The 24,336-nt window shown below is 46.9% G+C and overlaps 1 protein-coding gene across 1 annotated transcript; it reads right to left on the bottom strand.

The window, feature by feature from the left end:
* Window positions 1–4,687: 4,687 nt before the first annotated feature.
* On the bottom strand, window positions 4,688–21,732 carry LOC107124575 (zinc finger protein 883-like). The gene is made up of 4 exons (XM_015428062.1): window positions 21,715–21,732; window positions 21,515–21,629; window positions 11,497–13,431; window positions 4,688–4,761 (listed from the first exon to the last, which is right to left on the bottom strand). Exons 1-4 carry the CDS (start codon window positions 21,730–21,732, stop codon window positions 4,688–4,690), a joined length of 2,142 nt encoding a protein of 713 aa, XP_015283548.1.
* Between the last annotated feature and the right edge of the window lie 2,604 nt (window positions 21,733–24,336).

Below are 24,336 nucleotides of genomic sequence, written 5' to 3'. Positions count from 1 at the left end.
TCCAACAGTCGCAAAGTACCCACACAATGAGAAATCATATATCTGCATGGCTTGTGACGAGAGCTCTTCTCTTATTTCTCACGTAAAAGACAACCACAGACCATAGAAAGGGTTGAAACCATGTAAACTCTTTTAAAGACCTTGTATCTGCCCAGAATCCTTATCCTAACTTGGAAAAAATGATAGAAATCATTGGACTGAGGAAGAAAGAAAGGATGTGTTCTGAGGGTGGAAGGAGATTCAAGACCAGGCCGTTATCTCCTTAACCATCAAGGAATCCACACAGGGGAGGATCCTCATAAATACTCACTGTGTAGCAAGAGATCCAGCCTTCCTGTTTTTCAGATAATCCACACAAGGGCAAACCTTTCCTGGGTTGTGATGAGGCTCTTCTTTGAATGCTCGGATGTTGCTCCAAAAGTATTACCCCCCCCTCTTTTTACTCTTTTCCAATACATTATGTATCAGATAAAATATTAATAATTTATATATATCATTTCAATGACTTCTCTCCTCCCCAGTTATTAGGTAGAATATGAGTAATAAGCTTTCCATTTATCTTAAAATTCTTTAATTGGCCTCCTATTTACATAGTTCATTAATTTTGCCATACTGCACGCGTACTCGGCTAACTTAACTTTCCAGTAATCTTGGCTTGGGCACCCTTCTGCTTTCTGTTTCATTGCAAATGTAATTCTGGCCGCTGATATAATTCTAAATAACACTTCCAAGATTTTTTGGATGTTCTCTGGTAAAATACCCAAAATCATGTTCTGGGCTTTCATGGTAAATTTAATTTTTAATTTTTTCTGGATTTCAGCATGTGTTTCTTTCCCTTTTTTGGGGGGTCTTTTTACACAACCCCACATATGGTAAAAGATGCCATCCACTTCTTTACACCTCCAACATATCCCTTTGTAGTTCTTGTCCATCTTCTTGATATTCTTTGGAGTAATGTGCCACCGATAGAACATCTTGTACCAGTTTTATCTTAATGCTTGAGTAGCTGCAAATTTTATATATTTTGTTCATAGGAGTTCCCATTGTTGAAAAGATATCTCTTCCTCAAAATTTTGCATCCGTCTTATCGTACATATTTTTACTTGTTCTGTTTCTGTATCAAATTGAAGTAATAGCTTGTGGATTCATCCTAATGTTCTTTTTGCCGTGTAATCACCTTTTCAAATTCAGTCATCTCCCTTATTACACCTCTTGATAAGTGAATATAAATCTTGAGACTACTTGAAAATATAATAACCATTGTACTCCCCCCTTCTTCCCCCCTTCATCTTGTAGCTTTTGCCAAGACTTAACTTCTTCTTGAGAGTTTATCATGTCTCCGTATGTTATATAAACATTATTTTTCTAATATACTTGTCATAATCTGCCTCTATGGGTGACATTAAAAGGGATATTGGAGGGCTAATTCTTTTTTGTTTAATTTCCCATATTATAAATAAACTATCTTTAATTACTTGTCTTCTATTTTGCGTAGTATTTTTAAAAAAATTTAAAGACTGCAGGCAATTCTGTAACCCTTCATCCAGATCTGCTGTTTCTAATATTACTAATCTTTCCTCTGGGTTTTTAATCCAATTCACAATCCAGACTAAGATGGCTACTTGATAATGTAGTTTGATGTTGGGTACTGCTAGCCCTCCTCTTTTTCCCCATCTTGAGTACTTTAAGTCTAATTCTTGTTTTTTAGTATTCCATATAAACGTATTTATCTGTTTCTCCCATTCCTTCATAATTTTTTCTTGTACATAAATTGGTAACATCTGAAATAGAAAATTTAGTTTTGGTAGTACATTTATTTTTATAAATTTGTAGCACCTGCATTCATAAAAAGCCAAGGGGTTGCGATTCTAGTGCGTTCAGAGATTGATTTTTAACCCAAAAGGATTTTGAGGGACCCTAAGGGTAGATTTATTTTTGTGGACTTGGAGCTTCCCAAATAGCTCCCCTTGCATCACTGTATTTCCCAAACAATGGTCAATTAAATTTTTCTCACAAGATTTTTAGAACATTGGAAAAATTTTCTTCCTCCATAAAAATAATAAGGGGGACATGAATGTTAATTTTCAATGAATATTCCCAATGTTACTTAGTGGTTGTCATGGGTTCAATAAAAAACTGAAGGAGGGAAGTATTCCCCAGTACCAGAACATATCTGCTACCCCCAGGCACTGTCATTCCATTCCAGGAATCCGGGGCCTGCCATTCCAGTCCCAAAATGCTTCTGCTACTCCCAGAGGCTGTCATTCCAGTCCCACAGTAGTCTATCTGGGTTCAGAGACCTTAATGGAAAATCCATTTCACATTTTCCTTGCAACTCTTCTTGTGCTGTAATGTATTTAAATGGAGCCCATGCAAGTCAGTTGGCATTTCTGGCTCCCATGATTTCCAATGGGCCTTCAAGCCTCTCACATTGTTTCCAGTGGTCAGTCCTGTCATTCCTTTAAATACATCCCACCAGAAGAGCGGTTTTAGGATTGCACAGAACATGCCTCTTCCTGTACCCTCTTCCCTCTTTCTCAAACCAGCCCACTGTTGAGCCCGCCCCATTTCCTGCCTGGGAGGTGTCCTGTTTTCAGTCTTCCCTGTCGGAGAGGGTTGCCACCTCCTGCTTGGGAAATTCCTAGATATTTGGTCCCTTTCTCTTCCCTAGGAAGCTTTAAAAAGGTAAAGGTTACCTTGCTCGAAATCCAGTTGAATCTGACTCTAGGGTTGCGGTGCTCATCTCCGTTTCAAAGCCGAAGAGCCAGCGCTGTCCGAAGACATTTCTGTGGTCATGTGGCCGGCATGACTAAACACCAAGGCGCACGGAACACTGTTACCTTCCCACCAAAGGGGTCCCTATTTACCGCACTGCACAAAGGACTTTCAGGTGAGGGGTGATGGTCTAAGGAAGGTGTACCCCTGACCTCAGTGTTTCTACTTCAAAGAAGCTTTAGGCAGGGCTTTGTGTGTGGGGGGCCCTGATCCCGAGCACCAGCACATTTTGTTGGTCTTAAAGGTGCCACTGGTCTCAGGCTTTGTTCTGCTGCATCAGACCAAGGCGTCTCCCCACCGGAGTCCCCTGTTCGCCTGAGTCCACCCTTTCCCAGCACATCTGTGGCTCTCTGCTGCCCCCACCAGGCCAACAGCAAGAGGTGCGTCTGCCCTGGAGCAGCCTGTCTCTATCCAGAGGCTCTACTGCTGGCGTTTTAAGAAACTTTTCCACATTAAAAATCACTCTCCCTCCCCAAACCTCCACGGAAGCCAGGGAACCCTTGGGAATCCAACTGGTTCAAAATACTCCCAGTTCAGCAAATCCCGCCTGCTTTGACTGGTACCTTGGGAAGCATGATCCAAGTTTCTCCTTTATAAGTGAGGGCAGACACACAAACACAATCACACCCAGGCGCCATAAATTTTCCAATAGAGGAACAAATTATTTGTTAAGGGGGTAATTTAGCACAGTGTGGAGCAGTCTGTTATGTGTCTGTACAGAACTGCCCTGGTTATACTTCTGAATCTTAACACTGTACCAAGATAGGCTTTTTTTGTTCTTTAAAAGACATGAACAGAGGCCAAATGCAACCTGCCCTGCTTCTGACAACTTTTATCCTCTACTTCTAGCCTAGTACTCTGACTTCCCTTGGGCATCCATTTTATTCAGGCCATCTTCAGGGAAATCCACCCTCTTCTGTCCCCCTCCCCTTTTCCAAAGGCCATTTTGCTTCCAAGGGTTATCTGGGAATCTCCATTTCATCCAATCAGCACCAAGCTCCATTCTGATTTGCACTCATTACCCAACAGAAATCCAGGGCCAGCCCGAGGTTTTTGGTGCCCTAGGCAAAACTACCCCCCCCCCGCGAGGCTGCCTTGTGGCGCCCCCCTCACCTTGTGTCTCCCCCCCCCCCCGCCGCTGCATGCCTCTCCATGAGCCCACAAAGAAGTTCCATGATGACACTCCAGACTGGGAGAAAGGGCAGAGGGTGCAGCAGGAGGCGGGGAAGGGATTCCTCCCCTGCCTTCAAAAAATTCTCTTTAGAGGCAACCATCCCCCAGCTGCCGCCGCCGCGTGCAGTTTAGCGCCCCTAAGGGCCGGCACGCTCTAGGCGAATGCCTAGTTCGCCTAGTGAGCGAGCCAGCCCTGCAGAAATCAAGAGCTTTTGAATCCCTCCTTCTGCTCAGGATCCTCTTCCACCCTTCTGTGTGGTTTTCTCTCCTAAGCCTACTTTATCCACTCTTCTATAATCAGCTTGGGGTGGAGGTTAAATTTTCTGAACCAGTGAGCATTTCAGGAGCCTTTTCTTGGGTGGCCGGTGTGGAGGAGTGCTCAGAGGGCTGGGACAGGATCCCAGGAGAGCCACTTTCAAATCCCTGACTGTGCTATGAAGCTTGTGGGTGTCAGGAGAGGAGACTAAGATATGTCCCTCTGAGCTCTTTGGCGGGGGGATGGGATTTTTAAGTCCTAAGTAAATAAATAAAACATACTTTCAAAGCAACAGGATAATCCTTGTGGTGCCATTGAAAGTGTGTGTGTGTGAAGACAGAATCCGTTTTAGGACCAGGTGCTCCCACATGGAGGATTCACTAAAGAGCCGCTCCTTCTGGCAAACATCCTCACTGAGGACTAGCAGCTTGGGAACTGGCAGCTTCGCCTTCCAAGGACCCAGTAAAGCTACATGTGACCACCTCACCCCCAAATAGGGTTGTCATAACCCTGGTGGAGGCAGAGGTCCCAAAAATCCCAGTCGCTGATCAGCTGGCCTGTGGGGGGACATACCAGTAGAGATAAGACCTAGGCCTCATTGCCAGCATCGTACAGGAAGTGACTTCATCGCAGCAGCGACTTCCAGGCGACACTCGTATTTGTGCAAAAACTCTGAGAGAAGCCAGTTTTACCATAAAGTTTCTGCCAAAAATACCAGAGCATCTCCCAGAAGTCATTGGCATGATGTCACTTCCTGTGCAATAGTGGGCCTTCTTTCTACTGGTTAGCCCTCCTCATTTGCCAGGAAGGTCTTGGCAACCCTACACCCAAATGGATTTTCTTTACCCCCTCCTCCTTTTGCTTGCAACATCTCCGGCCAGCCACCTAGGGTCGCCAGCTCCTGATTGGGAAGATTGGGGGGGGGGAGCCTAGGGAAGGAGGGTTTTGGGGAGGAGTGGGGCCTCTGCTGGTTATAATGCCCCGAAAGGTAGGTGCCGGATGCTGTGGGATGTCTAACTAAAGACTTCAATTCCCAGGAACCACTGCTCTTAAAGATATATGGCAATTCTACTTAACTACAGTCTCAAACGCTGGCTGGGGGCAGCACAGTAGCCATTTTCTCCAGGGGAACTCATCTCCGTTGCCTGGAGATCAGTTCTAATTCTGGGAGACCTCGAAGGCTCCACTTTGAAGTTGGCAACCCTCTCTGATTCACACCTTAAACCACTGCAACCCTTCATGCCTTTGCTTTGAGGGGGTCCCTTGTTCAAATCCCCTCCAAGCGCCATCTAAGAAAATGCTGCTGTTTCAGATTGCTAGCCAAATTGCTTTACATTCTCTATTAATCTAGGGGAAGTTATGATTATCCATTGGCAATAGGCAAATTAGGGTTCACACCAATTTATACAGAAGTCCCGCCTTTACTGTAAGTACCAGAACAGATACAGAGACTATGATTGGTGAAATATAATTTCTTTTACTGGTAGAGATGTCTCAACAATACACAAACACACAATTATACTTATACTAAGAAGTAAAGATAGACAGAGGTCATTTCGGGGGGGATCGCAGTTCCCCCGGGTGAGGTACGGGGGCGGGGCACATGACGAAGCCTCGCCCCCTGCTTCCGGCCACCCCGCTTCCAGCCCTCATTCAGCCAGGAGGAGGCAGGAGAAGAGGGAGGGTAAGTTGCTTCCTCCCTGACTCTCCCCGTCCTTATGACACACTTCTGGTGATGTCAGGGGGTGTGGCCTTATGACACACTTCCGGTGATATCAGGGGGTGTGGCATATGCTAATGAGTTCCCCTAGCTCTTTTTCTACAAAACGACCCCTGAGATAGATAATTATCATGTTTGCAAGAGCAGGATAGTCGTTGGCTGGGTGATATATACCTGTCCTCCTTGATTGAGCCGTTCCAATGGAAAAATGGAGGGGTTAGAAATAGAATATGGGGAACACGTGCTCTGAACCGGCAGAACCATGTGGACTCTAGCTGCAGACTAGACTTTAAAGATGGAGGTAGGGTATATGGATAGCAAGCTGGACATAAGATGGTTAAAACTTCGATAGGGGTCATGGAGAGAGAGAGAGACCATGTGGTCAGTCAGCATCTTTCATAATGGGGGGGGCAGGCTGAGCTGGCCACATCTCCCTGTGACACCTCCTGTTAGTCCGTCCCATAAAACATACTATTGGCTGGCTGGAAGAGGGGAGAGGGACTAAGGAGTGGTTAATATTGAGAGCTAGTAACTTGGTCTGGGGACTGGGACCTGGATGAAGAGTGATTGAATCATCAGGCTAGGGCTATTGTCTCTTGATTAGCAATTAGTTGCTAAGCAACCATGAATAGAGTCTCTTGATTAGATTTGTAGGTAGCTGGAAGAGGGGGGAAAGGGGTTGCCTACATGTGCTGGAAGAAACTCCTAATGGCGTCTGGAGTGCTCTGTCCTCATGTTCTCTGTGGCATGGCATCTGAGGCTTTGTGCAGGCTTATGGAACTGCTTCATCTCACAGCAGGCAAGATGGCTGGTGACTCTGGAATACTTCTGGAGCAGCAACGTTAAAGGAAGGTGTCCCTCTTTCAGGTGTGCAGTCTCAACAGGTATTCCCAGGTCTCCATGTTGTACAGTCCCTTTGCACAGTCCATAGAGTTCATAAAAACACATTGATAGGCTTGCATGGCAACAAGATGCTCCCACATGGAAAAAGCAGCAGCCCCCCGGCCCAGGTGCGTGTGGGTAGGAAAGGCCTCCCTCTCTCTCTCTCCTGCTCCTCTTGCCCGGTTTTCCTGCCAGCTGCTTTTCTCCTTCCAAAGCAGGGATTCTCCTCTCCCACAGGGGTTCTTAACCTTTCTTGTGCCATGTACCCCTTTGGCAGCCTGGCAAAGCCTACGGAGCCCTTCTCAGAATGATGTCTTTAAAAGCATCAAATAAAATACAGAGGATTACGAAGGAAACCAATTATGTTGAAATTCAGTTTTCAAAATATTTTTAAAAACCCAGATTCATGATATAGTAATATATGTGCTTCTTTATTAACACATTAAATAACAATTTCTTGACTGATGTTGTCTGATCTACTTTCGTAGCCCATAGGCCTAACTGTGTTACAAAAGGCTGTGCCACTTTAAGGAGAGTTAAGAATCCTCATTTGAACTGTCTGGTTTTGCAGAACTTTAAGAAAGAATAATATTCCAGTTGCACCTTAAAGACTAACAAAATTTGTGGCAGGGTATGAGCTTTCGTGAGTCACGGCTCATTTCTTCAGATATAGCGAGAATGTGATCGATTCAGGTGGGGTAGCCCTGTTGGTCTGAAGCAGTAAACAAAGTTCGAGTCCAGGGGCATCTTTAAGACCAACAAAGTTTTGTTCAAGGAATGAGCTTTTGTGCGCGTGCACCTTTCTTCAGATAACACTGAAATGAAAGACACCAGTCCATACATATAGCTAGAGGGTTAGCAGCAAATTAGCATAAAACATAATGAACACATCTTGTTTTTTGCTTAGAAGACAACGACGGCAAAGGATGAGATGGTTAGACAGGGTCATAGATGCAACGAACATGAAATTGAGCCAACTTCAGAGGACGGCGGAAGACAGGAGGGCCTGGTGGGAGCTGGTCCATGGGGTCGCGAAGAGTCGGACTCGACTGTGCGACTGAACAACAACAAAGGGCAGGAAGGGTACAAGGGACAGTATAAGACATAAAGGGAAGTTCCATATAGTTTATATAATAGCCGTTACAGATTTTCCATCTTGTTTCCAGATCTCTTTTGTTTATATATTTACTAAAGTTGTGACACTTAATCAGATCACTAAAATCTTCTATAATGATTCCTGGAAAAAGTCAGGTTCTGTACATAATGAACTAGATGTTTACATCTTCATCATTAAGGTAAAGGTAAAGGTTCCCTTGCTCGAAAGCCAGTCGAATCCGACTCTAGGGTTGCGGTGCTCATCTCCGGTTCAAAGCCGAAGAGCCAGCGCTGTCCGAAGATGTTTCTGTGGTCATGTGGCTGGCATGACTAAACACCAAGGCACACGGAACACTGTTACCTTCCCACCAAAGTGGTACCTATTTATCTACTTGCAGTTTCTTGCTTTCGAACTGCTAGGTTGGCAGGAGCTAATTTAATACATATTTGTTATGTTTTATGCTAATTTGCTGCTGCTGCTGGGGCTCAAGCCTCTCCAGATCAGGGTACAGGGGCTGCCTGGATGAAAAGGAGGAGGCAACAAACCAAGAGGAAAACGGCAGATGGGACGTGAAGCATTGCCCTAAATGCTTTGCATATGGGGCAGCCAATCGGCTTGTATGATTCCTCCCATGTGATCACGCCTGGGAATCCTTTCTGGGCCTCCCAACGACTGCCATGACTGAGGATTTAAGTTATTTTAATTTACAAAATTCAGATCTCGCCTTTCTGCCCCCCACAAGGGCCACCAAGGCAGCTAACAAACTAAAACATGTATAAAACATCACCCTGCCAACAAAAGTCCGCATGGTCAAAGCAATGGTATTCCCAGTAGTCATGTATGGCTGCGAGAGTTGGACTATAAGGAAGTCCGAGCGTCGAAGAATAGATTCTTTTGAACTATAGTGCTGGAGAAGACTCTTGAGAGTCCCTTGGACTGAAAGGAGATCAAATCAGTCAATCCTAAAATAAATCAACCCTGACTGTTCCCTGGAAGGCCAGATAATGAAACTGAAGCTCAAATACTTTGGCCACCCAATGAGAAGGGAGCACTCACTGGAGAAGACCCTGATGCTGGGAAAGATTGAAGGTCAAAGAAGACGGGGACGGCAAAGGATGAGATGGTTAGACAGTGTCATCGATGCAACGAACATGAAATTGAGCAAACTTCAGAGGATGGCGGAAGACAGGAGGGCCTGGCGTGATCTGGTCCATGGGGTTGCGAAGAGTCGGACTCGACTGTGCGACTGAACAACAACAAATTTACATTACTAAAGTCCGCCTTTCTCACTAGGAACCAAGGCAGATGACACAGAGTGACTCAATATGGTACGTTCAATAAACTATAGAACAGAATTTGGGTTGTAGAACCAGAAACCTGAAAGCAAGCATAGATGTTAACATGAAGCACTAAATGACGCAAAATTACACAGCAGGATACAACTTACAACAGTACGAACATAACATAATAGGATCCTATTTACAATAAAGTATACACATTAATACCCTGATCGGGATGGCCCGATCTCATCAGTTCTTGGAAGCTAAACAGGGTCAGCCCTGGCTAATATTTGGATGGGAGACCTCCAAGTAATACCAGGGTCAGGATGCGGAGGAAGGCAATGGCAAACCACCTTTTAGTGTCTCTTGCCTTCAAAGCCCTACGGGGATCACCATAAATCAGCTGTGACTTGATGGCAACAACAACAACAAATACGCATTAGTATACACCACAGTCCGTAAGAATTTCTCCAAGTGACTTTGTGAATCATTTCATACAGTGCTACCCTCTTGAATAGTTCAATTTTCCATAGTTTGTGGAACGCCAGGAGAATGGGAGCCTTCTTGATCTCCTCCGGCCCGCCACTCCACAAGGTGGGGGCCAAGAAGGAGAAGCCACACGCATGGGCACTTGTTGATATTGGCCATTTGCAGGGGGGCACCTGCAGAAGACCCTGCTCAGATGAGCAAAGCCATCATGGTAGAGCCTAGGAGAGACTGTCTTGCAGGTATGAGGCTCCAAGGCCATGAGGGATAGCCACTCCTTTAAACTGAGCCCAGTAACTGATGGGCAGTCAGTGGAGTGACTGCAAAAGAGGAGTAATATGCATGCTTCATCCAGCCGTTGATAATAATCAAATTGCGGCATTCTGCACCAACTGGAGGTCCTGAATTGATTTTAAGTAGCCTAGTCTCGATGTCATCACGACATGGATCCAGGTGGCCAGATCAGCTGTATAAAGTAGAAAAGAGCAAGTGTCCAGTAGCATCTTAAAGACTCACAAAATATGTGGTGGGGTATGAGCTTTCGTGAGTCACTGCTCACGTCTTCAGATACAAATACAGGTACTGAACTGGACTCTTGCTCTTTTCTACTGCTACAGACAGACGGTGACCCATCTTGATCTACCAGCTGTATAAAAGCTTAAGCTGAGCTGGAATACAGCCTTTTTTGCCACTGCATTAACTTGCTTCTCCAGTAATCCTGTGGGGTTCAGTAAAACCCCGAGGCTCTGAAGGGAGGCTGCGAGGGTCAGCTGAACTCCATGGAAAGCGGGGAGCAGAACGTCCTTCAAGACCTCCACCTTCCCAACCAGCATTACTTCAGTCCTTCCAGGATTTCGTTTCAGTTTGTTCACTCTTAGGCATTTAACCACAGCAACCTGGCAGTGATTCAGGACCTCTTCGGCATCAACAGGAAATGTGGATAAGGATATATAGATAGCTGTGCATCACCTACAGATGGATGACAGTCAAGCCCAAAATCACAAATGAATTGGCCTAAGGGCTTTACATAAAGGCGTGGGGAAAGGACAGCACCATGCACATCCCAAACGGATAACTGATCTCCAGTGGCCATTCTTTGGTTCTGGTGTGTGAGGGAGGTTCTGGTGTGTGAGGGAGTCTTTGCTCACAAGACTCCACAATTTAGAGGGAACTTAGGTCCTGAGTACCAGCACATTTGGGGGTTGCATTCTGCCCAGTCCTGAAAAGGGAACTGGTGGCAAGCCCTGGCTCAGTGGTAGAGCATCTGCTTGGCACGCAGAAGGCCCCAGGCTCAATCCCCAGTATCTCCAGTGAGAAGGACCAAGCAGTAGGTCATGGGAAAGACCTCAGCCTGAGGCCTTGGAGAGCTGCTGCCCTCAGGTTCCTGCGCTAAGCAAATAGCCAAAACATATTGTTCTGACAGGGTGGGACAGCCAAGAGTTCTTCAGGGGAGAAGAAAACATGTTACCTGGTCTGCTCAGTCAGTGAAGGGACAGAAAAACAGAGGAAAAATCTAGTCTCTGAGGGACAGAAGTGGAAGGGGTGCATCAGACCAGGCTAACTTAATGTTGTTCCCACAATCTGAGCACTTAGAATGAGTTCACATGGATGCATTCGTAGATGCTTTTGAAGACTGCATCTCTGAATAGATTTTTTTTCACACTCTGCATTCAAAAGATTTGTCCTTGGTGTGGGTTCCCAGATTCTGTTGAAAAGTGATGCTCCAGTTGAAGGTGTTTCCAGACTCTGAGCATTCAAAACTTTCTCACCTCTGTGGGTTCTTAGATGCAGCTGAGGATTGTCATTCCAACTGAATCTCTTTCCATACTGTGAGCACTCAAAAGGTTTCTTCCTGTGTGAGTTCTCAAATGCTTGTGAAGATGGCTATTCAACCTGAATCTCTTTCCACACTCTGAGCATTCAAAAGGTTTCTCCCCTGTGTGTGTTCTTTGATGTTCTTGAAGATGGCTGCTCTGATTGAATTTCTTTCCACACTCTGAGCATTCAAAAGGTTTCTCCTTTGTGTGGGTTCTTAGATGCCGCTGGAAATTGCTACTGTAACAAAATCGCTTTCCACACTCTGAGCATTCAAAAGGTTTCTCCCCTGTGTGGATTCTTAGGTGCTTTTGAAGATCACCACTCAACCGGAATCTCTTTCGACACTCTGAGCATTCAAAACATTTCTCCCCTGTATGGGTTCTAAGATGCTGTTGAAGACTGCCAGTCGACCTGAATGTCTTTCCACACTCTAAACATTCAAAAGGCTTCTCACCTGTATGGGTTCTAAAATGCTGTTGAAGACTGCCACTCAACCGGAATCTCTTTCCACACTCCGAACATTCAAAAGGTTTCTCCCCTGTGTGAGTTCTAAGATGCTGTTGAAGACTGCCACTCAACCTGAATCTCTTTCCACACTCGGAACATTCAAAAGGTTTCTCCCCTGTGTGGGTTCTAAGATGCTGTTGAAGACTGCCACTCAACCTGAATCTCTTTCCACACTCTGAGCATTCAAAAGGTTTTTCACCTGTGTGGGTTCTTAGGTGCTGTTGCAGATGGCTGTTCTGACTGAATTTCTTTCCACATTCTGAGCATTCAAATGGTTTCTCCTTTGTGTGGGTTCTTAGATGCCGTTGAAAATTGCTACTGTCACACAATCGCTTTCCACACTCAGAGCATTCAAAAGGTTTCTCCCCTGTGTGGATTCTTAAGTGCTTTGTAAGACTATGTCTTTGACTGAATCTCTTTCCACACTCAGAGCATTCAAAAGGTTTCTCCCCTGTGTGGATTCTAAGGTGCTGTTGAGGTTTCACCCCTGAGTGAGTTTTTTGATGTTCTTGAAGATGGCTGCTCTTATTGAATCTCTTTCCACACTTTGAGCATTCAAAAGGTTTCTCCCCTGTGTGGATTCTCTGATGCAGTTGAAGACTGCCAACCACACTGAATTTTTTTCCACACTCTGAGCATTCAAATGGTTTCTCCTTTGTGTGGGTTCTTAGATGCCGTTGAAAATTGCTACTATAATGAAATCGCTTTTCACACTCAGTGCACTGAAAAGGTTTCTCCCCTGTGTGGATTCTCTGATGCAGTTGAAGACTGCCAACCACACTGAATTTTTTTCCACACTCTGAGCATTCAAAAGGTTTCTCCCCTGTGTGAGTTCTTTGGTGCACAAGGAGTTGTGATCTGTATTTAAAGTACCTTCCACACTGAAAGCATTTACATGCCTTCGTTATCATGTTCCTTGGGAAATGTAGACTTCCCTGTCTTCCATCAGGGGATTTTATTCCATTCTCTAAACAGTGAAATGGCTTCTCTCCTGAATGAATTCTTTGGTGTATAAGAAGATCTGATTTCTGTGAGAAACTCTCACCACAGTTTGAGTAGCTATAATGTTTCTCTCCTGCATGTGTTTGTTGATGTTTAAGGAGTTCTGGTTTGCAAAGAAAGCTCTCTCCATACTCCAGGCATTGATGGGTCTTCTTTCCATTGTGCATTTGCAAATGGATATTATATTGGGTTTGATCTGAGAAGTTTATGCCACACTCCAAGCAACTGTAGGTTTCTTCCACCATTTGAATTACTTCACGAAAATCCCTCCCTTGGGAAGGAACGGGTTGATCCCTCTTCTCGACTATATAGCTTCCTTTCTGCCTCTTGGGTCTGCCTTGATTCCTGAAGTTTCCTCTCAAGTCTTCTTTCTTGACTTCATCTGGTGATAGACAATGCAGTTTCTCATCCTCCTCATTCCTCTGATCACCTTCTGCTAGAATAAAGAGAGATCCCGTTAGCACCCACACAAGGAGGTCTATTTGCACTTGAAATTCCATTTATACTCTAAGCATTTCAAGGGCTGGTTTCTGCTGTACATTGAAATGTACAATAATATACACATTAAAAGTGGCTTCCTGCCTGCTTGTGTGGTCCATCTCTGAAGTTTCCTTCAGCCTCTACATTCTTGGCTATTTCCAAAGAGAACTCCTGGAATTCCCCAAGGGTCTTCTCTACATCTGCTGCTGGAATAAAGAAAGAGATCCAATCTCTCCACCAGGCACAAAGCCAGGCCACCAATCAGGAAATCCTTATCCACAAGGAGTGCACATTTCCTTTGGCAGAACTCCCCCCCCCTTCCAAATATGTTTGTTGCAGGGGCAGGAGAAACCAAGACTTCACCAAGTTAACCCCACAATTTAAAGGGTACCCCTGTGGTTTGTGGAAAGGATACCAGTTGTGGGTTGTTTTTTTTAAGGCATCTAGGTGATGACTGAAGAGAATTGTTGAAGACCCTTTTCCCTCGTTCAGCCAGCCTGTTCTTAAGTATCCCCTGCCTGGTTCCCCATTAATCATGCAGCTCCTCTATTAATCATGTGAAAGCCGTAACTGGTGGAACTCAACCAAAGGGCCTTTTCCCCAAGGACCTATGGAGTCCCCTCCCTGATAATCTGGTCTGAATAAGGACACAAATAATGATGATAATGAGCAACAGGCCAGCCCCAGCCATTTCTTCCTTATCTTAATTGCTGGACAGGAAGATTTCTCACCCTATTCCATCATGTAAAGCGGATCCCTCAAGTTCTAAAAAGGATTCCTTTAAGCGGTGGAAAGCTACTCACAGTGAGGCTGATAAAACGGAACACAGGCTATGGCAAATAAAATGCAAGTCTGTGGTCAGGCAGGCAAAAAGGGAATATGAGGAGCATATAGCAAAAAATGTAAAGACCAACAATAAAACTTTCTTCAAATACATTAGAAGCAGGAAACCAGCCAGGGAGGCAGTGGGGCCCTTGGATGACCAAGGGGTAAAAGGAGTACTGAAGGATGATAGGGAAATGGCTGAGAAGCTAAATGCATTTTTTGCCTCCGTCTTCACTGTGGAAGATGAGAGGTGCTTGCCCACTCCAGAGCCACTGAGTTCGGGAGGGGTGTTGAAAGACCTGAGTCAGATTGAGGTGACGAGAGAGGAGGTCCTAAAACTGATAGACAACTTAAAAACTGATAAATCACCAGGCCCAGATGGCATACATCCGAGAGTTCTGAAAGAACTCAATTGTGAACTTGTGGATCTCCTGACAAAAATATGTAATCTCTGCTTAAAATCAGCCTCCATTCCTGAGGACTGGAAGGTAGCTAATGTCACTCCCATCTTTAAAAAGGGTTCCAGAGGAGATCCGGGAAATTACAGGCCAGTCAGTCTGACGTCGATACCGGGTAAATTGGTGGAAACCATTATTAAGGAAAGAATTAGTAGGCACATAGATGAACAAAACCTATTGAGGCAGACTCAACATGGGTTCTGTAAGGGAAGATCTTGTCTCACTAACCTGTTAATGTTCTTTGAGGGGGTGAACAAACATGTGGACAAGGGGGATCCAATAGATATTGTTTACCTTGACTTCCAGAAAGCTTTTGATAAAGTTCCTCATCAAAGGCTCCTAAGTAAGCTCAAAAATCATGGGATAAAAGGACAAGTCCTTTTATGGATCAAAAACTGGCTAATTAATAGAAAACAGAGAGTGAGTATAAATGGGCAGTTCTCCCAGTGGAGGGGTGTAAGCAGTGGGGTACCACAGGGATCAGTACTTGGTCCACTGCTTTTTAACTTGTTCATTAATGATTTGGAGTTGGGAGTAAGCAGTGAAGTGGCTAAATTTGCGGATGATACGAAGTTGTTCAGGGTGGTGAAAACCAGTGAGGATTGTGAGGCACTCCAAAGGGATCTGTCAAAGATGGGCGAGTGGGCGTCAACATGGCAAATGGGGTTCAATGTGGCCAAGTGCAAGGTGATGCACATTGGAGCCAAAAATCCTAAATATAAATACACATTGATGGGGTCTGAACTGGCAGAGACTGAGCAAGAGAGAGATCTTGGAGTTGTAGTGGATAACTCACTGAAAATGTCGAGACAGTGTGTGACTGCAATAAAGAAGGCCAATGCTATGCTGGGGATTATTAGGAAGGGTATTGTAAACAGATCAGCCAATATCATAATGCCGCTATATAAATCAATGGTGCGACCTCATCTGGAATACTGTGTGCAATTCTGGTCACCACACCTTAAAAAGGATATTATAGCTTTGGAAAAAGTGCAGAAAAGAGCAACTCGAATGATAAAAGGGTTGGAACACTTTCCCTATGAGGAAAGGTTAAGGCGCTTAGGGCTCTTTAGCTTGGAGAAACGACGACTGAGGGGTGACATGATTGAGGTTTATAAGATTATGCATGGGAAAGAGCAGGTAGAGAAAGAGGTACTTTTCTCCCTTTCTCACAATACAAGAACCCGTGGGCACTCCATGAAATTGCTGAGCGGTCGGGTTAGAACGGATAAAAGGAAGTACTTCTTCACCCAAAGAGTGATTAACACTTGGAATTCACTGCCACAGGAAGTGGTGGCAGCTACAAGCATGGACGGCTTCTGGGTATTTTTGGCCACTGTGTGACAGAGTGTTGGACTGGATGGGCCATTGGCCTGATCCAACACTGGCTTCTCTTATGTTCTTATGTAAATAGTATTCCAAATGAGGTCGCATCAGGATCTATACAGGGGCCTTACAATATCAGCTGTTTTATTCTCAATCCCTTTTTTAATACTCCCTAACACAGGAGCTGCGGTGGCTCAAGTGGTTAAGACGCTGAACTGCAGGCTGTGGAAGGTCAGTAGTTCAGCAGTTCGAGACCCAGGGTGCCGCATGACGGAGTGAGCTCCCGTCTCTAGTTCCAGCTCCTGCCAACCTAGCAGTTCGAAAGCAAGAAATTGCAAGTAGATCAATAGGGACCACTTTGGTGGGAAGGTAACAGCGTTCCGTGCGCCTTGGTGTTTAGTCATGCCGGCCACATGACCACGGAAACATAAGAACATAAGAACATAAGAGATGCCAATGTTGGATCAGGCCAAAGGCCCATCCAGTCCAACACTCTGTATCACACAGTGGCCAGAAATACCAGTGCCATCAGGAGGTCCACCAGTGGGGCCAGGACATTAGAAGCCATCCCACTGTTGACCCCCCAAAGCACCAAGATGACAGAGCATCACTTGCCCCAGAGTCCCTATCTATACCTTGTGGCTAATAGCCACTGATGGACCTCTGCTCCATATGCCTATCTAATTCCCTTTTGAACATCTTTGGACAGCGCTGGCTCTTCGGCTTGGAAACGGAGATGAGCACAGCAACCCTAGAGTCGGACTCGACTGGCTTTCGAGCAAGGGAACCTTTACCTTTACCTTTAACACAGACTTTGCCCTTTTCACCACTGCAGCACACTGGCTTGACACTTTCATTGAGTTCTCCACTACGACTGCAAGATCTCTCCCCCCCCCCCCAGCCTCAGCAGTTTAGACTCCATCAGCCTATATTTTAAATTGGGATTTCCCCGCAACAATGAGCATCACCTTACACTTACCAACACTGAACTGCATTGGCCACATTGTCACCCACTCACCCAGTTTGTGGAGGTCCCCTTGGAGCTCCTCACAGCCTTGGCTTCCACCATCCTGAATAATTTGGTGTCATCTGCAAACTTGGCCACTACACTAATCACCCCTCATTCCAGATCACTGGTGAATAAATTGAATAGTACCAGCCCCAATAACGATCCTTGTGGGACCCCACTGCTTACTTCACTCCTTTGGGAGAACTGTCCGTTGAGTCCTACTCTTTGCTTCCTGTCGAAGCTAATAAGCTTTGCATTGGTGTGTCCTCACAGCAAGGCCCCGTGGGCATGGGGGGGGGGACTGGAGAGCCAGTGGTGCAGCGTTGGGCAGATGATCCCACACTGCCTTGAGGAGGGGCAAACCCCATCCCCACCCCACTCCCTCCGCCAATGCTGTGAGCCCAGGGTAAAAACGCAAATTGGCTGGGTGTTGCAAGCTCCCCCATGCCCCTGAGCCACCATGGAAAGGGACTGGGAAGGCAAGCTGAACTAAGCTCACTGTCTGCAGAAGCGGGGAGGTGGCACAGGTCAAAGGCCACATCCACGGCAAGACCCAGGCCAAGCAAAGCCTGATAAGCCGGAGACACCTGTGTGGCAGCGGCTGCCTTCAGCCAACGCTGTCAGGTGATCCATGCTGGGGGCTCAAACTAGAGATCATCGGCAAGCCGTATCACCCCATGCAGTGGTAGCTGCCCCAGGCCAAAGGATCATCTGATGGGGGAGTGGGCACCACGAGGCAGCAGCTGCCCACGGCTGAAGGCTGCTGCGTGGTCCATGGGGGAAGGAGGCCCAGCCACTGAATTGCATGCTCGATGGAAGGACTAGGCCCCCAACGTGTGGAAGAAACTGCCGAAGAACACCTCCCGTGGGCCAAAAACACAGCTGCCGCATGAGGGGGTGAGAATACGGTGGCAGCACTGGCCACCAGCAGTCCCCAGCAGAGGATTGCCTGTACCCCCCCACCCCACACACATGCAAGCGCCAATCCCAGAGAGATGGACTTTGCATCACTCCTGCATCTCACTTCCAACGCTTTTTCTCCTCCTTCACCTTAGCAAAAATGTATAAAAGTGATCCCTCAGTCCGTCCAATTTGTAGCAGGTTTTGGACACCAGCCTGTATGGTTGGCTTCCCCCAACTGTGTGGCTGGCTTCTCTACTTTCCCACCCTCTTCTGCTGTGCTCCTCCAGAGCTGCCTGGCTGTCTTCAGGAAGAAAGCTTGTACGCCTCCGATTCTTCCCTTTTATTTTCTCCCTTTGTAGCAGGAAGCTTGCGAGGGAAAGGGTTTAAACTGTGGTTGTACTTCATGTGTGCACTTATTTCCTTTCTGTAGCACCTCTGTTTTTATTTAACTGACCTAACCTGGTTCTCTTCCTGTTGACTTATTGAATCTTCTTGTTTAAGAAGCATTGATACCCTTCATTTCTTTTGAGTGTTGGTCTGTATCTCGACCCTGGTAGACATAGGTTTGTGATCCTGGGAATTAATACCCCACAATACATGTGTTTTCTCTCTGCTAGCAGGAGGACGCTTTTGCTAGCTATGGGGGGGGGGGCCCTGCAGGAGTGATTTGGGTCACAGACCCCTTTCTCTTAGCCCTTCCTAGATTCCAGACCAGGACACCCTCTCTGGCTCCAGTGATGGCCACAACACTGGCCTCAGTTTCCCCTGGGCCAGCCAAGCGGGTTGGGTCGCTCTCCAGGCCATGCGGAACATCTCTTTCACTGCCACCCCCAACTCCTTGATACCCAGGAGACAAGTAGTGGGGCAGGCCTGAAAATGATGTATTCGTGTCCAATATTTTGATTCATGCCTCATCCCAATGGCAGCAATTTGCACCTTTGGCACCTGCGAAAGATCCTTACCCAGAAAGGCCACGCTCCCGTAGTTCTCCAGCATGACTTCCCTGTAGAGAGCTCTTTGGCCTGGATCCAGTAATGCCCACTCTGCCTCGGTGAAATACACGGCCACCTCCTCAAAGGAAAAGGGACGCTGGAAGAAAAAGTAGATTCCCCTCTCAGAGATCATGCCAGGCAGAGAAGGCACACTGGGAGGGAGCAGGATGCAGAGTTTGGCAGGGGCAGAGGGACACCTCAGCAGCAACTGCAGAAGCAAAAGCCACTCCATGAAAGGAGGGTGAACCCAGGCTGTCCCCCCACTCGTCTCCTCTACCTGGACTGGAGGCGAAGCAGCTGTTTCCACACCTCTGCCAAGACGATGGCTGGATACCACCTGTCCACTCCCTGTGACGGAGACAAAGGAGGAAGAAAGGTTGTTAGGCGAGACTCCCTTGTTTGTTTGCTTGTTTGAATCCTGCTCTGTGCACCCTCCTTCCTGGGGCTGTGAAACCTTGCCACAGGCACACTCTACAACCAGTGTTCCCTCTAAGCTGTGTTAGGGTGAGCTGGCTCACAGTTTTTCAGCCTCCGGCTCACAGCTTTTTGCCTTAGCTCAGGAAGGAGGGCTCCAGAGCAAACTAATTTCTGCAGCAGCCAAATCGCCGGCTCACCACTTTAATGCCGGTCGCTCACAAAGTAGGATTTTTGCTCACAGGACTCCGCAGCTTAGAGGGAACCTTGTCTACAACGTTTGTAAGGATTTTTAGTAAATTGTGGGAGAGGCAAAAGAGAAGCACCAGGTACTCCGAAAGCCAAGACGTGACTTCGGCATACATGAAAACTCCAGGGTATTATCGATGGGTTTCCGGAGTGTCTGCTGACGCCCTGACATCACATCCCATCCACTCCACACACCACCCCCAAACATTACAGGGATTCCAGGCTGCAGCCTGGCATCTGCAGTCCACTTTCCTCTTTCTGACTGTGGCCCATCGGATGCTCCTGGAAAGCCTTTCATCAGGGGCACAGAGACACTAGCAAGGCGCTTTCAGAGGTAGGCTGCCCCGGAACGTGGAGGTTCCATTCATTTGCCATGGCCAAGAGCTGCACCCAGATCGGTCTGCCTTTCCTTTTCTGAGCTGCTTTGAGTCCCACTAACAAAGGGAAGGTGACACAGAAACATTTTAGTAAATGTGAATAAGAATGGAATTGCCTTCTATGATTCTGTCTAACTGCCTTTCAAGGGACTGGCCATCACTACATGCAATGGCAGTGAACCCCAGAACTGAACTCTGTTGTTACCATGTGACCATTTGCATTTGCATATTGCCTGTGTTGTGTTTATGATATGTTGCTTATATGTATAAGTATCTGTGCCTTTGAGAGCCAGAGGCTCATTGCTATGTGTGTGTGTGTGTGTGTGTGCTGCTATGAACTGCGATGGCAGGCCTTGCACCCCGAGGCTGCCCACGGTGGGGGCCTGACAGGGATGCCTGCCACCAAGTATTTTGCCTGCCATGGAAATTTCCACTGCACCCTGGTCAAAAGCAGATGCCTGCTCTGGAATGTTGCAATGTGCCCCAGTACCAACGAGGTCACCATTTGGGGTACACATGGAGACGCTTGGATGAGCAACAGATCCTACCAGCAGTGATGGACGGTGGGAAGGAGTACAATTCCACCTCGTTATCTGGCTTGGCATCGAAAAGACAACATCCTTTATGGCTTGGGTACCCAACATCTGGCAGCAGCAAAGAAGTTGCCAGGGAAACGGAGGTGCAACCACCACCAGATGGCCCCGCTTTGATGTAGGATAGAAGAATCTGCATATTACCCACAACCCCTCTTGTAGGACGTCACCCCTGCCCAACCTATAGCTTAGGAGTAGAGGACATACCCCAAGTTTTATGATAGACAGAGACCGCCCCAAAAGGCAGCTCTTAAAAGGAGAAACAAGCCTTTGTTCTCTGGCTAGCTCACCCTTACCCCTAGTTTGCACTAAGGTGCCGCAGGTAACTCTTAAGTTCCCCGGAGTCGCGACCAGGGAGCGCACACGTGGCTGTGGCTGGTCCCAGTCTTTGTGTGTCTAGAGTCCACCCGCTGTTGCCTTGGCTGCCCGTCTTGGAAGAGGAGATTTCTTCTCTCAGTTGGATCTCAGATGAGTATAATCGTATGCCTCAGAGTCATCCCCTTTGTTTAATGCTTTTGTTGTTTTTCATGCTTATTGTTTTCTTACCCTATTGTAACTAAGGAGCTTGTGTGAATTTGTACGCATCTGTTTTGGTATGTCTGAACAATTGCTTTAGTAAAGACAACTTGATTTTAACCCTAGCTGTTGTCTGACCCCTGGGAAATAGCGGGCTTTCAACACGCGCCAAAATCCGACCTCTGTATACACGGGTTTTGAACTCACGCACCGCCCGCCTCTGTACTCAGAATCAATTTGGGCTCCCAGAACCGGTTCCGGTCCAGTTCGGGTAACACTGTGTTGTGTGTAGAAGTATTTCCTTTTTCTCCTGTCCTAAACTTTCTGCCCAACTTCGCGGTGCGCCCCAATCCCATCTGGCAGCAAAACAGCCTTACCACCTGAGAGGGCATCTCGGGTACCTTCCTGGGCCTGAGCCCTCTGCCCTTCCTCCAAAGGAGACCCTTCCTCCTCAGAGAACTCTGCTTCCATCTTCACTGCTGGCACCCACATCTGAAAGAGCAGAAAAGGAGACAAGTAAGAGAAGGAATAGAACAGGCCGAGGAGACAGATCTTCCCCCACTCCCAGACTCCTCACCCCTGCATCAACCGGCATAGCTGGTTCAACCACAGGGGCTAGAATCAGAGTTGGGTTTTCTTCCCAGCCAAGCAAATTCTCTAGAGGCAGAAATATCTGGCCTGGAAGCCTTAGCATATGGTCCTGATTGGAACCAAGCGAAGGAAGCCCCCTCACCTGCTCCGCCTGCCTCTTCTGCTCTGCCTGACTCAAGAGGAAACCTTCTGCCAGGGCCACTGCCTGGGAACTGGTCTCCGGCCCACATTCTCTGACCCAGCACTGCAGTTTCTGAGGCAAGATGGCCAGGAACTGCTCCAGAATCACCAGGTCCAGGATCTGCTTCTTGGTGCGTCTCTCTGGCTTCAGCCATTGGTTGCAAAGTCCATGGAGCTGGCTGCAAACCTCTCGGGGCCCATCAGCCTCATGGTAGCGGAACTGCCGGAAGCATCGGCTGCGTACTTCTGTGGTCATAGTGTCTTGAACCATGGGCTGTGTCACAGCTCTTTCCCAAAATTCAGCACCACTTCCTGCTTGGATGGGATGGGGACCTTTCCTTGATCTCTTGCCAGTTCCAGGTCTTTCTGGGTCCTCCTCTTCCATCTCTTTCCTATTTGCTTGGGTTGCCTCTGACTGTGGGAAGATGCCCTTACTCATGTAGCTATGAAGAGAGAAAGGAAAATATATCAAAAAGGCAGATAGAAACCAAAAGGGATGGAGCTACATCACTGACCTTGGTCCGAAGACACCTAAAGATTACCCCAATGAATCAGATGGAGAGTCCTCGTGTAGTCTGCCAATCAGGACTCATTTCATTGTGCTATATTACATGCCAGGCTTTTTTAGGTATGCCCGTTTGGTCCCTCAAGAAAGTAAACCGTCTTTCTTTGGCTCTTTAAAAATCTGTTGCCGATGTTATGATCTCATGACCACGTATCAGAAAAGGAGCTGCTCTCAACATAAACTGGAGCCCAGGACAAAGCGACTGGTAAGGGCTTAACCATTGCAGATACCTCTTCCATAGGCTGGATGCATTTGGCAATAGCTCAGTCCAAGTACTTGGTGGGAGGGGGAGGGGCAGAGGAGCATGAAGCCCCTCCAGGTCAGGGCAGAGGGGGTGCCTGGATGAACAGGGGGAGGCAAGGAACCCCCAGGAAAATGGCAGACGGGGCGTGAAGCACTGCCCCGAATGATGTGGAGCAGCCAATGGGCTTGTATGATTCATCTCAGGTGATCATGCCTGGGAGTCCTTTCTCGGCCTCCCTACAAGCACCGTGGCTGATAATTTATTTCCAGTTATTTTGATTTACAACATTTAGATCCTGCCTTTCTGTCCCCACAGGGGCCACCAAGCTGACAAGAAATTAAAACATTTATGTATGTATTATGAGTTTAGTTACGTTATTAAAGTCCGCCTCTCTCACTGGGAGTCAAGGCAGATGATCCAGAGTGACTCAATACAGTCAATGGGATGGCACATTGAATAAACTATGAAATACAATTTGGGTTGTAGAACCAACCAGCAATCTGAAAAACAGTCTTGAAGGAAAGCATAAATGTTCCCATGAACCACTAAACGGTGCAAAATTGCATAGTAGGATACAACTTACAGCAGTACAAAAATTACATAATAGGGTCCTACTTACAATAAGCTATACACATTAGTACTCTGATCTGAACTGTCCAGGTTGGCCAGATCTCATGAGATCTTGGAAGCTACGCAGGGTCAGCCCTGGCTAATATTTGGATGGGAGACCTCCAAGGAATACCAGGGTTGTGACGGCGAGGTAGGCAAACTACCTCGGAACACCTCTAGTCTTGAAGTCAGCTGTGACTTGAGAGCAACAACAACAAATACACATTAATATAGACCGCAGTCCCTAATAATTTCTCCAAGTGACTTTGTGAATCATTTTGTATAGTGCCACCCTATGCCCTGTGTAGAAAAGCCCTTTTGGAATTATTCAATTTTATGTAGCCAGGAGAGAGGGAACCTTTTTGACCTCAGGCAGGCCATTCCACAATGTGGGGGTCTTAAAGTAGGAGAGTCATGTGTGGACAGTTGTTGATTCTGCCCTTTTGCCGGTTGGCACCAGCGAAGTCCCTGCTCAGATGAGCAAAGCTGTCAGGGCAGGACATAGGAGAGACTGTCTTGCAGGTAGGAAGCTCCAAGGCCATGAAGGGCTCCATATGGTATATAGCCGGTCCTTTAAATTCAGCCTGGTTACTGAAGTGCAGCCAGCAGAGTGACCGCAGAATGGTAGTAATACGCATGCTCCATCTAGTTGCCGATAGTACCTGAACTGCAGTATATTCTGTACCAACTGGAGTTCCCAAATTGATTTCTAGGGAAGACCTATGCACAGTGCATTACAGTAGTCTAGTCTCATGTCACCACGACATGATTCCAGGTGGTCTGATCAGCCGTATCAAGGTCAGGCTAGGCTGAGTTGGGAAACAACCTTTTTTGCAACCGCATTAACTTGCTTCTCTAGCAATCCTCTTGGGCTCAGTAAAACCCCCGAGGCTCTTCAGTGAGTCTGCAAGGGTCAGCTGAGCCCCACGGAAAGAGGGGAGCTCAATGTCCCTCAAGACCTCCACCTTTTCCTGCCAGCAGCACTTCTGTCTTTCCAGGATTTCATTTCA

The sequence above is a fragment of the Gekko japonicus genome, unplaced genomic scaffold (assembly GCF_001447785.1).
Source record: "Gekko japonicus isolate JY-2015 unplaced genomic scaffold, Gekko_japonicus_V1.1 scaffold1053, whole genome shotgun sequence".
Lineage (NCBI taxonomy): Eukaryota > Metazoa > Chordata > Lepidosauria > Squamata > Gekkonidae > Gekko > Gekko japonicus.
This window is presented reverse-complemented; position numbering and strand designations above follow the sequence as displayed.

Excerpts from the sequence above, each read along its gene's own strand:
- LOC107124575 (XM_015428062.1), bottom strand. Across the intron at positions 13,432-21,514 it reads CCGAGATGCCCTCTCAGGTG|CAGAAGGTGATCAGAGGAAT; the intron begins GTAAGGCTGTTT and ends TCTTTATTCTAG. Across the intron at positions 4,762-11,496 it reads AAACCTTTTGAGTGCTCACA|GCCAGCTGATCAGCGACTGG; the intron begins GTATGGAAAGAG and ends GTCCCCCCACAG.